At 42.9% G+C, this 16495-nt stretch overlaps 1 protein-coding gene and 1 long non-coding RNA gene across 4 annotated transcripts in view; one reads left to right on the top strand and one right to left on the bottom strand.

Moving 5' to 3' along the window:
* Positions 1–2539, top strand: part of LOC113620907 (uncharacterized) — a 66400-nt gene extending 63861 nt beyond the window's left edge. The window contains exons 6-7 of the long non-coding RNA XR_003432973.1: positions 224–405; positions 1617–2539. This is a non-coding gene — a long non-coding RNA (uncharacterized LOC113620907). The remainder of the gene's footprint in view (positions 1–223; positions 406–1616) is intronic.
* Positions 1–16495, bottom strand: part of DRAM1 (DNA damage regulated autophagy modulator 1) — an 86861-nt gene that overhangs the window by 39534 nt on the left and 30832 nt on the right. The window contains exons 4-7 of one of the 3 annotated variants that reach the window (XM_027107345.1): positions 13738–13915; positions 9700–9758; positions 5680–5772; positions 3213–5116 (exon numbers count right to left, since the gene is read on the bottom strand). In XM_027107345.1, the coding sequence (XP_026963146.1) occupies positions 5072–5116; positions 5680–5772; positions 9700–9758; positions 13738–13915 (375 nt within the window). In that variant the 3' untranslated portion in view covers positions 3213–5071. Of the gene's footprint in view, positions 1–3212; positions 5117–5679; positions 5773–9699; positions 9759–12760; positions 12784–13600; positions 13916–16495 lie in introns of those variants that run through there. The other 2 variants (XM_027107346.1, XM_027107347.1) reach the window with 2 other exon arrangements.

The raw sequence follows: 16495 nt of genomic DNA, 5'->3' as shown, positions 1-16495 counted from the left end.
AACTCCCACCAAAGATTGGTGTGGCACAGGAGCCCTCTCTCTATCATGTTCCCACTACCTACTCCCTGCCCCCTTCTCACAGTATCTTCGTTGTGGTTGGATGCTCAGTCAATATTAACAGGAACTGAGTCATAATGCAAGCAAGTAAAGAAATGTTCTTGGTGGTTAAACAAAAGTCCCTGAATAGCTGGTACTGAGAAAATTTTATGCTGTCTCTCCACAGGTAGTCCCAACTTTGTCTTTTTCAAAATGACAAAAGGATTTTGTGGACAGTGAAACTATTCTGTATGATACTACAATAGCAGCTACATGCCATGCTACATTTGTCAAAACTCATGGAATGTGCACCACACCAAGAGTGAACCCTAATGGATACTACAGACTATGGTGTAATGATGTATCAAGGTAGGTCCATCAATTAAAGCCTATTATTTCTAAGTAAGTTAAATTTCTCAAAGCTGGTTCTTAAATGTGTGTTTCTGCTTGTATTTTCATTAAAAGGGGCTATCTGCCAGAAGAGCGGTGAATTAAGTGTGGGTAGAGGAAAGTACAAAGGCTTTTCACAGAGTACCTTTTTATATCGTTTTGATTTTTGAATCACATCAATATATTACTGATTCGAGATTTAAAAAAAAAGAAAACATGGTTCAGAGAGTAAGGGCTGTGAGTGGGAACAGTTGAATCACCTGTTATCTAGAAATTATCTTTCCACCCCAGCACAGTGAGTCCAGATAACAGCAGTTTGCTATATTTGCATATTAGGAGAACTCTTGGGTATTTGTATTAAGTCAGGGCTCTTATAGGAATAAGCATGGGAAATCCAGCTCAAGTTTACCGAAGTTAAAAAGAGATTCACGTAACTGAAGAGTCCAAAGGTAGAGCCGGCTCTGGGGATGGAGGGCTTTGCTCATCACTGAGGGACTACCTGGGCTGCAGGCTCACTAGGCATCATCTATCTCATGGCACCCTGACCCAAACCACAGTGCAGATGGCTGGTAGCCCCTTCAGCATTTTCCAAGCATTGATTTTGGAGGTCACCACCCCCTCCCAGTGTGAGTTTGGCATACCGCTGCCCTTCGTTTCAGAAGATGAATCTGCTGGGGGTGACCCAGGAGCGTCAGAAGCTTCTCCTCCAGGGCTTGAGGCTGTGGTTGCTCTCTTGTGCAACAGACAAGATGCAGATGCATGACATTCTGGCCTTGAGAATGCGGGGTATTCAGAGCCAGACCAAGAGTATGTGTGTGGGGAGACGGCTGGGCCTCCAGGCTTGCCAGAATCAAGGAATGGGAGAGAATGGAGACCACTTATCTTCCTCCCACTCCCCCTTCCTCATTCCAGGCCCAAATACCAGACCAGTGTGTCTCCAAATGAGTAAAAACTGGGAACATGGGACCATGCCACATGTAAGGGATGTTAGGAAACCCAAACACAGCACAACACTGATGTACTTAATTTGGTTTATGAAATACAATTTCTGTGGAATCCTCTGTTAATGTTTGGGGAGAAAAAAAAAAAAGATGCACTGGATTAGAAAACAAGAGTCCCAGACAGGAATCTGTTGCCATCCGGTGGTAGAACCACTTACAGGTCACTGAACCTCTTTTTCTTTGCCTTAGTTTCCTCATTTGAAGCACGTGACAATTAACTGCCTGACCAATCTCACAGAGGTTAAATAAGAACACGAGAAGCTTGGAGAAGTATAAACATAACTTTGAAGTTAACTGAAGGTACATTATTACCTACCTGGCTTACATTTACTTATCTTTTTTTTTTACCTGAAAAGATTGGCAGCAGGTAAAATTTGGTTTGCTCTGAATCAAGCTGGGTTGGCTTTTCTGACCTGTGGGGTCAGGGAAGACTTTAATTTCATAGTGGAATCTGCAGCTTTTTGTCTGTGCAAGATCCATTTATCATCCCTTTCTTCTGAGAAACAACTTTCCCGCACCATCAGCCCAGTAGTTTGGGCGGTGTGGACCCCTCAATGCTCCAGAGGTGGACATGTGATGCTGGTCTGACCAATCAGAGCATCATCACGCCTCCCTGGGCTACAGGATGGGCATGTGGCCCAAGGCAGCCAATCAGAGACAGTGAGTTTCAATTGGAGAGCTTTGGTTGGAACTTTTAGGAAGCCCTCTCATTCCACTGGACAGTTTGTAGCCTGGGTCTTCTAGAAGCCATCTCACTCCCACCAGGGGAAAGCCTGCCTGAGAATGATGCCAACAGAGAGAAAAGCAGAGCTGAGAGAAGGAGAGAACAGATGGAGTCCTGGTGGCACTTGTGGATCCAGCCATCCCTATAGCCAGCTCTACCCCCGGACTTCTCATTACTTGAAGCAATAGATGCCCCTTTTTCCTTCAACAAATTTGGATTGGATTTCTGGTGCAAACTTCTGATACTACTATTCAAGAATCTCTACAAAGATGAGCCATCCTGCCCACATGCAAATCTACATGAATTAAGAATACATAAGGTGGGCTTCCCTGGTGGCGCACTGGTTGAGAGTCCACTTGCCGATGCAGGGGACATGGGTTCGTGCCCCGGTACGCAAAGATCCCACATGCCGCGGAGCGGCTGGGCCCGTGAGCCATGGCTGCTGAGCCTGCGCGTCCAGAGCCTGTACTCCACAACGAGAGAGGCCACAACAGTGAGAGACCCACGTACCGCAAAAAAAAAAAAAAAAAAAGAACATATAAGGTTTAAACTCTACCTTTATAGAGTCCAAGTGGAGCTAGAATCCTTTCCCGGATAAATATACTTCATAGTAGCACCCCGTCGACATATTGTAATTTAACAGAGACACAAACTACTAAAATAAAGAAATATTTCATTTTATTTTACTCCTTTAGCCATGAGGTCCAAGGAAATGCAAGTTCATGGAAATTAGAAGTAATACCAGAATATGGATAAGATCAGCTTTAGAGATTTCATGGAATCAGCAGAACGTGATTGTCTGGAGTGACTTTTGGCCTTCTCAGTTTGCCAAGCCAGGTGTACCATTTTGTCTAGCCCATTTAACAATTTCTGTGGTAACTGTCCAGGATGAAGAGAGTCATCATAGAATGGAGAAGCCCAAACAACTGAAACGTTTACAGCACACAGAGCAGAACAGTCAATATTACAAGGTGACACAGACTATTTAAGCACTTAATTAGTAAACCAGAGTAAATCTCATTTTGCAGCACTACAAATATCCCTAGCCATGCCTTCATTTGCTCATTCCTTCATTCATGCATTCAGTGAGTATTTATTTATTAAGCACCTACTGTGTACCAGGAGGCAGCCTGGTAAATGCTGGAGTTACAAAGACAAAGATTAAGGCGCAGACTCTGCCCTCAAGGAGCTCCCAATCTAAATCTTGCACAGAGATATAGAAATGAATGACAATGCATCCAGAAGGGCTGATAACAAAAGTCTGTTCCAAGGGAGACCCAGCTCTGGATTCATTCTACTGCAGGTTCCACGGTAAAGATCAGTGGCATTCCTCCCCCTCTGCAGAACATAGCTTTAACCAGTATTTCAGTTCCAGTGTTACACAGAGAGCCACAGCATTATAACAAGTTACCACTAACCCAGCAGCGGGTCTGAGGCTCTCACCACTGAACCTTTAGGGGAAATAGAGTGTGACCTTGCAGAAGTGGCTGACCACCCCTGAGTCTCACTCCTTCCTCCACAGCTATCCAGGCGGGCTGCTCTGCCCTTGGCATATGCCCTCAAGGTCTGGACCCACTTGGCCAGACGTGGGTTTATGGTCTGGAGGGTCCCTGAAGAAGAGTTCCTTCTCTTCAACTTCTAAACCTAAGCCTTCCTATTTCAAGACCCACTTCTTCCTCTGGAATGACCTGCTTTTCATTTGTCATTTTTGATTTGGGTGAAAAGTGGCACCATGTGCAGGTCTTGCTGAGCAAAGGACCTGCTTCACATTTTGTAAAGTGTGCAAACATCCAGCCATAGGCATTAAGAAGAGGAGCAAACAAACTCCATCACACACCCTGCTCCCCTTTCTCCTCTCTCAGACCTGCGCTCCCATCAGCACGTTGACCGGCGTAAAATGAATGCAAGGTGTTAGTTGCAGCTTGTGAGTCAGACTGTATGTCAAGTTATGCCAGTAACGATAAAGGGTAGTTTTATAAGTGGAATCTGCAATGCTGTTTGCAGACTGGCTTTTGCAGAGGTTTAGTATTAAGCAAAAGTCTCCTTCCCATAATCCTACCTTACTTGGATATTCCCTGAGACACACTCCCCTCTCCCCGCTCATCTGGTAAAGACAACAGTCCGGAATCCAGTGAGTTTTTCCTGTTAGTTGTTCACCTGCATTTCACTCTGTTGTTAGAAGGCTTTTGATTTCTAAGCTGCCTTGCTAAATCAATCCTACCTGGAGTTACATCACTACGGACTGCCAGTTAGCAGCAAAGGTAGAAGCTTGGTCTCTGTGAGCAGGGAGGCCTGTGGGGGGGACAGAATTTCAAAACCGTGGTCTTCCGTGGTCACTGAGTTAATGTGCATAGTAGTATTAAGGCCTTTCAACAGAAGCATTTTGCTTGGTTCATCTAAAAATCATAGTCTCTTAGTGTTAGTTTATTAACGAAATCTTAATGATCATTATAAATTGAATTTTATAGATGCTCTTGAGATATAAAATTATACAGTGCATTCTCTAAAAATGAAATTTTAAAATGAATATTCCCTGATTTTACTTTTTAATGAATTCCTCCTTTAGTGTATTTCCATAAATCTCTTACAGACAAAGAAACAAAACAGAATCTGTACAAAAAATAAGAGGTCTCCATTTTCTGGAACACCTTATCTTTTCTGTAATGAATTTGTTAATATAAAAAAGTGTCTACTTAGAAAATTATAAAAACATTGCTACAATGTCATAAATGCTCTACATTCTCTAGGAAAACATACCTTTGGAAATAGTACAACTATTGGGAATTCTTAAAGAAATTCAAGTCCTGGATGTGCTGCAGATGAATTCCACGCAGGGCAGCGTTAAAACCCTGTCTATCCTCTGTACCACTTCTAGAAATTGTCTGCCACTTTCCTTGAGTGAGATTGAATTCTCCTTCCTTCAAACATCACCATTGATTTCTGTGGATATCCTTAGGGTGACACTCTATTTTTAAAAAAATAAAAAAGGTTTAAAAGAAGGTAAACAATTCCAGTGCCAGCTCTGAAACTCCCAACAGCTTTGCACCCCCTCAGAGATGATCTCACTACTGAGCTCGAGTTGGGTCCTCAAGAGTTTTCTTGGCCTTCTCTCTAACCTTTTAGCTAGTAATTCACTTGTTTCAAAATGTAAGATTTTCCCTGTTGCCAAATCTGACAAGGTCCCATCTTCTCTCTGCCTTGAGAACATTTTTCAACAACACACTTTTATTTTTAAGAAAAGACATATTTCCTGTTATTTGGAACTTGTGAGACCTCTTTGAAAAAATAATAACCAGGATCTATGACCATAAGCATCAAATGGCAGAGGACAGATGAACGTTTCCTTGTTTAGGAGAGCTATTCAAGATGCTTTCCTTTGGGAATACACTAAATTGCACAATACTTACATATTTTTTCAAACACATAAGGGTAAAAAGATAGTGCTCTTATGTTAAATGCAAGAAATGTTCTATGGATTTCTACTAATCCGCATCATAACTTATAACATTTGTATTGATAAATACCTACCTGGAAATCGTAGATGAATGTTAGAAAGTAGAAAATAAAACCAAAGGCCACTGTCCATTCACAGATCGCACTCACTACGTGATATACATAATCCTAAGAGCAACAACAAAAAAAGAAACAGAATTTAGCCTAAATGCATTCACTTTAGTGGACATACTGAAATAATAATGAGCAGGTCAGGCCAAAGGAAAAAGCTGTCCAGTGAGCATAAATCAACCCCCGAGGAAACACGGTAAGCAAGGCCATGTGGATGCACATCAGGGCAACTGCCCGATAAGAATGTGAATACAGTGACCCCAAAAGTTCTCTCTGGTTCTCACACACTCTGGCTTTAAGACTTGTCTGTGGAACCTCAACAGGCAGAAGAAGGATCACAAAACGGCTGAGAGTGGAAAGCAAATTTGGACTCAACAGAAGAAAGAACTTTCCATACAAGGCATGACTTGCTCTCCCACAGCTGGGAATCCCAAAGTTGAAAGGCAGGCTTGAAAAGCACCTACCCAGTGTCCATGTGGTTATTCCAGACTTCAAGTATGCATCTAAAGGAAACTGGCTATCACCCCTGGGTTTTGTGTTTCTCTGTTACTATAGAAAACGTCAGTTCAGAAAATAGGTCTGCTTGATGTTGTAAGGTAAGCACAGCTACAAAGCAAATGCTAATTATGAGACTGTTTTCTTGGGGGCAGGAATGAGAGAATGGAGGACAAGAAAGAGAATGGCTTTAATTCGGGGTTCCAAAGTCAGCTGCCTCTGGAGGCCAGGAAACTAATAAAAAGAAATGAAACTGACGGTTGCAAAAAGAGGGACAATGGGGAGCCCACGCCCCATCAGCTCAATTCCATTCTCGCCAGTAGGAAAGTATGACCCCAGTGTTCCTTTGAGATTAAAAAAAGAGAGAGAGAGAGAGAGACTTCCCTGTTGGTCCAGTGGTTAAGACTCTGTGCTTCCAATGCAGGGGGCTCGGGTTTGATCCCTAGTCAGGAAACTAAGATCCCACATGCCATGCGGTGGGGCCAAAAAAAGGCCCACGGAGTGTGTGTGTGTGTGTGTGTGTGTGTGTGTGTGTGTGTGTGTGTGATAGCTCCCCTGATTTTTAAATACTGGAAACCATTTTTAAAAAGCATTTTTAAACACCATCTAAGTAAAAAATGCTTGTCTAAACTCTGACTTTAGCCCACATGCCCAATTAGCCTGTGGACTGTCATCAGTTCCATCCCTCTGATTTCAAATCATAACCTACATTTTCTTCCTACTTCACTGTCTGCTCTGCCATAGGTTACAAGTGTGAACAAACAAGTGTGCTAGATTACAGGTCAGTTCTTTTCTTTGATCCACCACAAAGATCTAATTGAGGCACATCAAACTCTCAGACACCACCGCTCACCCTCCCCACGGAGGATCACATCCACCCACTGTTCTCATCCAGGCCACTCTGGGGAGAATCTGACCGGCCTACGTTACAGGGTCGAGAATGGGGGCCAATTCCTTTTCAAAGGTGACAGCACTAGGGGATCCACCCCATCTCCTATCATCTCTAGACAATGAAGATGGCTTAATCAAATAGCAGCAGAATTTGGGGGTGGGAGAGGATTTCTGTAGCATGATATTAATAACAGTGCACTGAAGGAGGGGTCCAGACTCTTCCACTACACATATATGAACGCAGGCAAAGCTCTAATCTCCTTGCTACGTAAAATGGGACAAGGACATCATAATTCTTATCCTCCCTACCACGTTAAGTCAATGCACAGGAATGTGCTGTGAAACCTCTGAAGCACTCCACAGTTTGGGGCAGGACCTAAACGATTATTCTGTTCCGTGAACTTATGTAAAGAGTTTTCTTTGCATTCGTGGATATTGGGGAACAGAAGGGGAGTGAATAGAAAACCAGGTACTTTTCACATTTTTAAGATAGAAAATGAAATGAAAAAAGGTTTTTCAACTGGGGAATATGCTTTGATGAATCCTTCCCAGCTGCTGATTTGTGGTGGAAGGCCTCCCCCCAGTGGTTAAGAAGTAAAATACACCTAGGGCTACTCTTCTGTGAGCTCTCCTTATCAGGAAGCACTTTTTTTCCTAACTTCTGCCTGGCTCGTCCTCACCGTCTTCAGTCTCTCACTTGCTTCTTGCAGGCTTCCATCACCTGCCAGAATCCCCTCTGGTGGAAAATGCTTCCTCTGACCCTGCCATTACCCCGACCAGGGATCGAACCCATGCTCCCTGCAGTGGAAGCACGGAGTCAACCAATGGACCACCAGGGAAGCCCCTGAAACTGCTTTTTTTTTTTTTTTTAAACAAAGGGATTGAGCTTTTTTTTTTTTTTTTTTTGGCTGCATTGGGTGTTCGTTGCTACATGCGGGCTTTCTCTAGTTGCGGCGAGCGGGGGCTGCTCTTCATTGCAGGGTGCAGGATTCTCATTGTGGTGGCTTCTCTTGTTGCAGAGCACGAGCTCTAGCCGCGCGGGCTTCAGTAGTTGTAGCAAGGCGGGCTCAGTAGTTGTGGCTCACGGGCTGTAGAGCACAGGCTCAGTAGTTGTGGCTCACGGGCTTAGTTGCTCTGCGGCATCTTCCTGGACCGGGGCTCGAACCCGTGTCCCCTGCATTGGCAGGCAGATCCTTAACCACTGCACCACCAGGAAAGCCCCTGAAACTGCTCTTTGAAAAACATCAGTAACTCCACCTGCCCCTTGGGAAAAACTGCTGCTCCTCACTAACTCCCTTCTCTCTGTAGGTAACTAACGACATGAGTTGATCTTAATTCGAAACATCTGATTCCTTGTGTTCTGATGTTTGGCCTGGAAACTACCCGTCACTCTACCCTATGCTCTGATGGCTCTTGATCCTACCCCAGGTCTAGTCCCCCATGTCTAACTGGACATTTCTCCTCGGCGTTTCACTATAGCTTCAGATTCAACGATTCTGAAACCAAACCCATCCATTTCTCCCCATGAAATCATTTATTCCTGTTAAGGACCCAATCTTTTCTTCTTCTTTTTAAAAAATATTTATTTGGCTGCGCTGGGTCTTAGTTGCAGCACGCAGGATGTTTTAGTTGTGGCACATGGAATCTTTAGTTGCGGCATGCAAACTCTTAGTTGCAGCATGTGGGATCTAGTTCCGTGACCAGGGATCAAATCTGGGCCCCCTGCATTGGGAGTGCTGAGTCTTAGCCACTGGACCACCAGGGAAGTCCCAAGGGACCCAATCTTATCTGTTCATGAGAACAGGTTCTTTGGTTCACCCAAGACAAAAACTTGGAAGTCATCTTCACTTCATCACGTCCTTTCATTCTTATGCTATTTCTTCTAGTCTAGGGGAATCTTGATTTAAAATCTAAACTAGTGGAACTGCCTTCTCTCTGCCATCCTAACTCCGGTCTCTCTCCTCTTCAATACATCCCAGGTGTCTCTTCTAATTTTCTTCCAATAATATTCTTTTTTTTTTGGCGGTACGCGGGCCTCTCACTGTTGTGGCCTCTCCCGTTGCGGAGCACAGGCTCCGGACGCGCAGGCTCAGCGGCCATGGCTCACGGGCCTAGCCACTCCACGGCATGTGGGATAATCCCGGAACGGGGCACGAACCCGTGTCCCCTGCATCGGCAGGCGGACTCTCAACCACTGCGCCACCTGGGAAGCCCTCCAATAATATTCTTTTAATTACTTTCCTGTTCAAAAGCCTGCGGCCGATCACCTACATCAAGCATGAGCCCCTCTGCCCACCTCTTAAAGCCTTGCACAAACTATTCCCCCACAACCTTATCCCCGACCACATTTATTTCTCACCCTATGCTGATACAAACTATCTTCTACTGTTTTCATCACCTCTGCTTAACATGTGGTGCTTCGTCTGACCTCCATACACCTTCATTCGCATTGTTTCCCTACCCTTAAATCTCACCTCTTTTACTAAGCCTCGATGGTTGAAGGGTTTAAAATTTTAATTTCAAATTTTAAAAAATAATTTTGAAAATAATTCAAGGAACCAGGTTTGACAATCATATTGAAAACAGCTTATAGTTTACCTTCTCTTTTGGATTCCACTCCAGCTTGGTTATAGAAATTAATGAAGCACAGGCAATCACTAAAAAACGAAATTGTTAAGGAAACTACAGGAGAAAATAGGTCCTTTATTAGAAGAATAAAGAATAGGTTATTCTTCTAATAATATAACCATTACACAATGTTCACATGTTAGTGCCAACATTTCTGCTATCAAACAAGTTATATCAGCTTCTTATCATCTCAAACCTTAAGTTCGATCATGGCAGCAGTTAAAATACAACACAGAAGTAGTCATTCCTTAGCAATACTTTGTCAGTTATGTATAGAAGACTTTTAATCTGTGGCTACATTTTGCTTGACCCTGTTGTTTAAGTTTGGTCAAAATGACACAGCAGTCTAATATGGGTACTTTTACAGTAGTTTTCCCCTAAAATACTATTGTCCCTAAATAATAATATTGATTAAAATTCTTTTTCCTAAAATACTATGTTCAAGGCAACAGCTTCAAGGAAAAAATTAACATTTCAAAGCATCACAAAGTACCAAGGCTCATATACAAAAACAAGCTACAGAAATTTAATGTATTATCTTTATAAAAATTTAAAAAAACAGATTTTTCCATTGAGTAACTGGGTGTAAACGGAGCCCTTCCTCCCTGGCCCAAAGGGTTTACAAATCAGAAAGATACATCCTACATCTGACCTTGGGGACGAAGGACAAATCCTGAGAGGCCAGCCTAACAAGGCCAGGGACTGAGGCTACTGCCCAACGTGGACAAGACTGTCTGCACAAAGGTGGTGACAACCATTTTGATTGAACATAGAAGGCCAAAGAGAAAGCTAGAGAGAAATGGGATGCTCTTTAAAAGTTTTTGCAAAATGTTAATTCCAGGTGTTGCGTCAATCAATGCCAAGTTTAGCGCCTCCTCTGAATTTGGAGCCAGCACCCTCTCTCCCTGCCCTCCGCCACGTCCCATATTTTGCAATGCTTAACACCTCTCAGTGTCTCAAAGTAAAAGAAGTAGAGAATGGGACTTCCCTGGCGGTCCAGTGGTTAAGACTCCACGCTTCCAGAGCAGGAGGCGCGGGTTCAATCCCTGGTCAGGGAACTAAGACCCCGCATGCCGCTGGCCAAAAAATAAAAAGAAGTAGAGAACATTAAAGGTTCTCTAATCATGTCATGACCGTATGTCTGTTTCTAATAGTTTTAAAAGCCTCTTAATTCTTTCACTTAATTCTTTATCTCATCTTTAGTCCCATCAGGTCCCATGCTGGGGAGGAGTGGGTTGGGGGGAGAGGCAGACAAAACTCTGGCAAAAAAGACCTGGTCTCAGCTCCCAGAAATATTACAGCCTTGTTGGACCCAGGGAATGTGCCGCGTTAGAGAGAAAAGAACAGGGTGCAGTCATGACTCGGAGGGAAGATTATTAATTTGGAGCGAAATGAGGTTTGAGGTGTCAGGGAAGCTACACTGAGTTGAGTTTAATCTAAGCTGTGAGGTTTGAGGAGCTCTCTAGGACAGCATCATCCCACAGAAATTCAGGCATATGTGTAACAATATTTTCTACTATAGTCACCACATTGACAGAAACGAAAAAGAGCCTAATGAAATTAATATTAACATATCTTATTTAACCCAATATATCAAACATGTTGTCATTTCAACATGTAATAATATAAACAATTATTAATGAGATATTTTACATTTTTTTTCTCATTAAGTCTTTGAAATCCAGTGTTTTACACTTACGGCCCTTCTCTACACAGACTACCCACGTTTCAATGCTCAACAGCCTCGTGTGGCCAGTGGCTACTGGGTTGGATAGACAGTTCAGTTCTAGAAAGACAAAGTGGAGAAGCTTATCCAGGCAAGAAGGAGAGCATGGGCAAAAGCAGAGAACAGGAAACAGCCACAGTCAGGGAAGAAAGTGTAAAACGGAGGTCGGTGAAATAGGCAGCCTCAGACTGCGTCTCACGCAAAGGAACCGGCCTTTGCATTGTTAGTGATTTTGTGAAGCCTTTTGAAAGCTGCAGAAGCTGAATGCAAGATGGATAGTTTAGTAGGAAGGGCTCAGAAGCATGATTCCAGGCCTCAGTTTCTTCAGGAGTCAAATAAGGTTTCACGGAACTAATACAGGAAAGAGAAACAAGGACATTTTCAAGATACTTTAAAATCTTTCTAAGGAAATATAAATCCATGCTAATGTTTAAGACAAAAGACTTTTTCCTATGGATGAATTATTTCAAGTTAATTGGATAAAAACATATAACCTGTTTCTCTTCAGGGATCCTACCCGTCAGCATGGCTCATACGAACTTCCTAGAAATGGGAACTATTAGTATGTGAAACTCTGGCTTGAAAAAGTAATTCTGCTAAACCTCTCTCATTTTAGTATCTAGAGATCTGTCTCCAAAGTTGGAAGCAAGGAAAGTTTTCCTATACCAAAAAACTTTGTTTTTGACTTTACAAATGGTTCTATAAATCTTACAACTAAAACGAGCTGAAAGGTTTGAGGAGATCCGTCTCAAGAGAAAGCATGAATGTCTTCAATCCATAAATAGGACAAGGAAACAGAGAAGGAACTATCTTAGGAACCAGGGTGTATAGTTTGTTGTTAAATTTCTCAATACTAGAATTTGGTTCCTCTGTGCTTAGAAATTTTGTAACTAAAATTTTTCTTCCCTAAATGACAAAAACAAAAACCATCCTTAGACTTCACATTTTGTATAGCTCCAATTTTTTTTTTAAGAAATTTTTAAAATTAATTTATTTATTTTTGGTTGCATTGGGTCTTCTTTGCTGCGCCCAGGCTTTGTCTAGTTGCAGCGAGCAGGAGCTACTCTTTATTGCAGTGCGCGGGCTTCTCATTGCGGTGGCTTCTCTTGTGGTGGAGCACGGGCTCTAGGCACATGGGCTTCAGTAGTTGTGGCACGCAGGCTCAGTAGTTGTGGCTCATGGGCTCTAGAGCACAGACTCAGTAGTTGTGGTGCATGGGCTTAGTTGCTCTGCAGCATGTGGGATCTTCCCGGACCAGGGCTCGAACCCATGTCCCCTGCATTGGCAGGTGGATCCTTCACCACTGCGCCACCAGGAAGTTCCTATAGCTCCAATTTTAAAAGAAAAATGCAAGGCTTAATACTTAGAAGCACATGATGACAAAATATCTTTTTACTCAAGCTTGCCCACTTTGTACCACAACCCAACTTGGATGAACAAGACCACCGCTAATAAAATAGTTCCATTTTCCTACAGTCTGAAAATAATCACCAATTTTTAATGACTCTTTAGCATTTGCTATGACTGCAGATGGTATTTTGAAAGATGGGGAATTTTCCACCCTTGAAAGACCACAGCTTTTTTTTTCTTTGTTAAATACCTCTTGGGGGGAAAAAAAGGAAAATAAAGAATGAAAAAGGAAAAAAAAAGGAAGGAAGGGTTGTTTTTCATTTCTTCTAAATCAGAATATACAAGTATGATAAATTTATATTTTCTTTTCACATTGTTGAATTAGAAAAAATAAAATTTCATTTTGAAAATGAAATCAGTGATAAAAAGAAAAGGCTAAATGTATTTAAATGACTTAGAAATAAATAGTATAGAGCTTTTTAAAACCTCTTAATATGGACGAATAAATCAAACCATCTAACCACCTATGTGCGGGGAGAAGGGAAAGTCGGGCCTCTTGGGAATCCACAGGGCTATTACTTTAAGTACAATATCAATATTTGATGTCTTTAGCCAAGCACTACAGAGAAAAATAAATATTTTCACATGGCTCATGAAACTGACCCTGTGGAAGGAAAGTAAATAGAGACTGAAGTGTTCTGACATTGTTTTTCATTTTCCTTTCACACCATTCTTTTCCCCAAAGATTCTTTTGATTTACCCAGACAACGTTGAGATATTTTCCTTATGATTTACCCGTTTCTCCCAATCGTTCTTCTGAAGCCTGTTGACACTTGGCTGTTAACCTTTGCTTTCTCCATTTTTTTTGGAGGGGAGTGGGGCAGTGAGGGTGTCAAGCTTGCAAGGACACTGACAAATGTAAGAAAGGATACTGGGGATGATGGCTGCAGAGGAAACGGCAGAGATGGCCATCCGTATGCGGCATGTGGAAAGGCTGTTCCACTGGGGACACGATTTGTAAGAGATGATGGATTGCAGGAGCGTGTACACAACACCACAGACAAACGCCAAAAGGGCACCGCCATCGTGTACCACAGGGACAGTTAACTCCTAGAGAGAAAGTCACACATGTGCTGTTACTCAGCGTGAGTCTGTGCACATCAAGAGCCGAACACTCACTCACTTGCTTTGGGTTCCTCCAAGCCACCAGGCATCACAGATGCACACACCCCATCTTTGGAAAATACAGCTGCTTGCAGAAGATGACCAAGAGAAAAGCCTTCCTGGCACTGGAGTATATGCCAGGAACTTGCTTGTTCCATAGCAAACGTTTGGCTTGCTGCGAGTTGGGCAGATGGGCCTGGTTCAGTAATAATATCTCAATAAAACTGGGGGGGAAACCCATATTAAACCAAAAAAATTATAAAAGAATTAAGAAAAACAAATCGTTTTCACCCCTTGAATGTTAGGCACATTTGAGCAAGGGAAAATAAAAGGCAAAGCATCTAATGCTAATGAGCTGGGGTTGTTTTAGGAATAACCTGATAGTCCTGGTACTTTCCACTCTCCATTTTCTTTCTATGCTAATAAGTAAATCAAATCCTGAATTTACATACTTTGTTTCCACCCCCCACTAGCACTGTCAGGAAACTTGCTTCCTCAACCCTGGCCAATTCAATACATCAGATCTTAATCTGCAAGCTTCATGACACCCACATTAGCCCTGATGAAATCAGATCAAAAGGCCCTTGAATTAGCAGGAGGTGTATTTCCAGTGTGCCCTTTTCACTGTGGAATACATATTCGCTCATCAAAGATGTCTTTTAGCAGGGAAACGACTCAGATCAGACGTGAATTTTGGATAGAGGTTAAGATGAAAACCTAGTAGCTCTTTTTGAAACTCTTGTTAATTTAAAAGATAATAGGGCTTCCCTGGTGGCGCAGTGGTTGAGAGTCCGCCTGCCGATGCAGGGAACACGGGTTCGCGCCCCGGTCCGGGAAGATCCCACATGCCACAGAGCGGCTGGGCCCGTGAACCATGGCCGCTGAGCCTGCACGTCCGGAGCCTGTGCTCCGCAATGGGAGAGGCCACAACAGTAAGAGGCCCGCGTACCGGTAAAAAAAAAAAAAAAAAAGATAATAAAAGTAGAGAAAACTAGACTATTGAGAGGATTCAACCTCAGGAAACTTGACTTTTCCAAAAAGGAGACTTCTTGAGGGACAGGAAAGCACTGACGGAGACTGCTTGGTGAGGAGACACCAAAAAGTAGCCATCTTATCCACCAGTGCAGGAAAGAGTGCTAGCTGTGAACACCTGGTAAATGCAGTTTACTCCCCCTCAAGAAAAAGCACCAGCCAATGCTGTCTCCCGCCCTCACATCTCTAATTCTTCTTGAGGCAACTGCTCACATAGGTTTGCTTACGGCACGCCCGAAAGTGAATTGCAGGATATCAAAAAAGGAAGTTGTAAAGATACATTTACGGGAACAATGACAAGGCAAACACTTTGCTCTCAGGAAAGTTAGGAATTCTATTTCTGGTCCTTGTGAAGATGTAATCACTTCACAGAAACCTTAAAAGGAAACAAAAGTGTAATTATCTAACCACCTAAGCCTTCTTCCTGAAGTCTGCCCTTTATGGTTTAAACACTGATGGCCGTTATCACTTGTGATGTTGAGTTATTCCGAGAATAATGTGATGGGATATCATACAGTGCATACTATCCCCCCCACAGGACAAGTCATACCCACACTCCACTAGACAACTTATATCCTTCCAAGTTGCCACCTTCCCTTTGAAAATAATTTTTCCATCGTGCTTTCTGATGCTAGAACTGTGAACTGTGAATTTTTTTGCCCTAATTTTATGAAAAAAAATTTATCATTCTTCTTGTTTAAGTTTATTTTATTTTTGGCTGCACTGGGTCTTCGTTGCTGTGCGCAGGTTTTTGTCTAGTTGCGGCAAGCGGGGGCTACTCCTCGTTGCGGTGTGCGGGCTTCTCATTGTGGTGGCTTCTCTTTGTTGCGGAGTGTGGGCTCTAGGTATGTGGGCTTCAGTAGCGGCGGCATGCGGGCTCAGTAGTTGTGGTGCATGGGCTTAGTTGCTCCGTACCATGTGGGATCTTTGTGGACCAGGGCTAGAACCTGTGTCCCCTGCATTGGCAGGCGGATTCTTTAAGCACTGCGCCACCTGGGAAGCCCTAGAACTGTGAATTGTGTACATGCTTTTTTCTCACAGAGATTTTCTCATTCTGGCCTAGAGGTTAACTCTTCCCCACAGGTTCTGGGCAGACTGCTTCAATCAAAGGTGACTTTTCATGACTCACAGGATTTGGGGAGAGTATTAACCTCTCTGGGTCTCCATTTCTCCATTGATAAATGAGGAAAATAATACTACCTATCTTCTAAGGTCATTATTAGAATTATACGAGTTAAAGCATGAAATGTTTTCATAAATGTCTGTCACCTAGAAAACTTCAATAAGAATTCCCAGGTGGTCCAGCGGTTAGGACTCCATGCTCTCACTGCCGGGGCCAGGGTTCAATCCCTGGTCGGGGAACTAAGATCCCACAAGCCGTGCAGCCCGGCCAAATAAGAAAAAGAAAGAAGAAAAAAAGAAAACTTTAATAAATGTTGTTATGGAACCCAAAACACACACCATCATAAAACGTAAGGAAATGTCATCAAGAGT

This window comes from Aethalodelphis obliquidens, unplaced genomic scaffold, assembly GCF_003676395.1.
Source record: "Aethalodelphis obliquidens isolate GAN/ISIS:26980383/991018 unplaced genomic scaffold, ASM367639v1 scaffold8, whole genome shotgun sequence".
NCBI lineage: Eukaryota > Metazoa > Chordata > Mammalia > Artiodactyla > Delphinidae > Aethalodelphis > Aethalodelphis obliquidens.
Note: the sequence above shows the minus strand (reverse complement) of the source record. Positions and strands in the feature narration are given on the sequence as shown.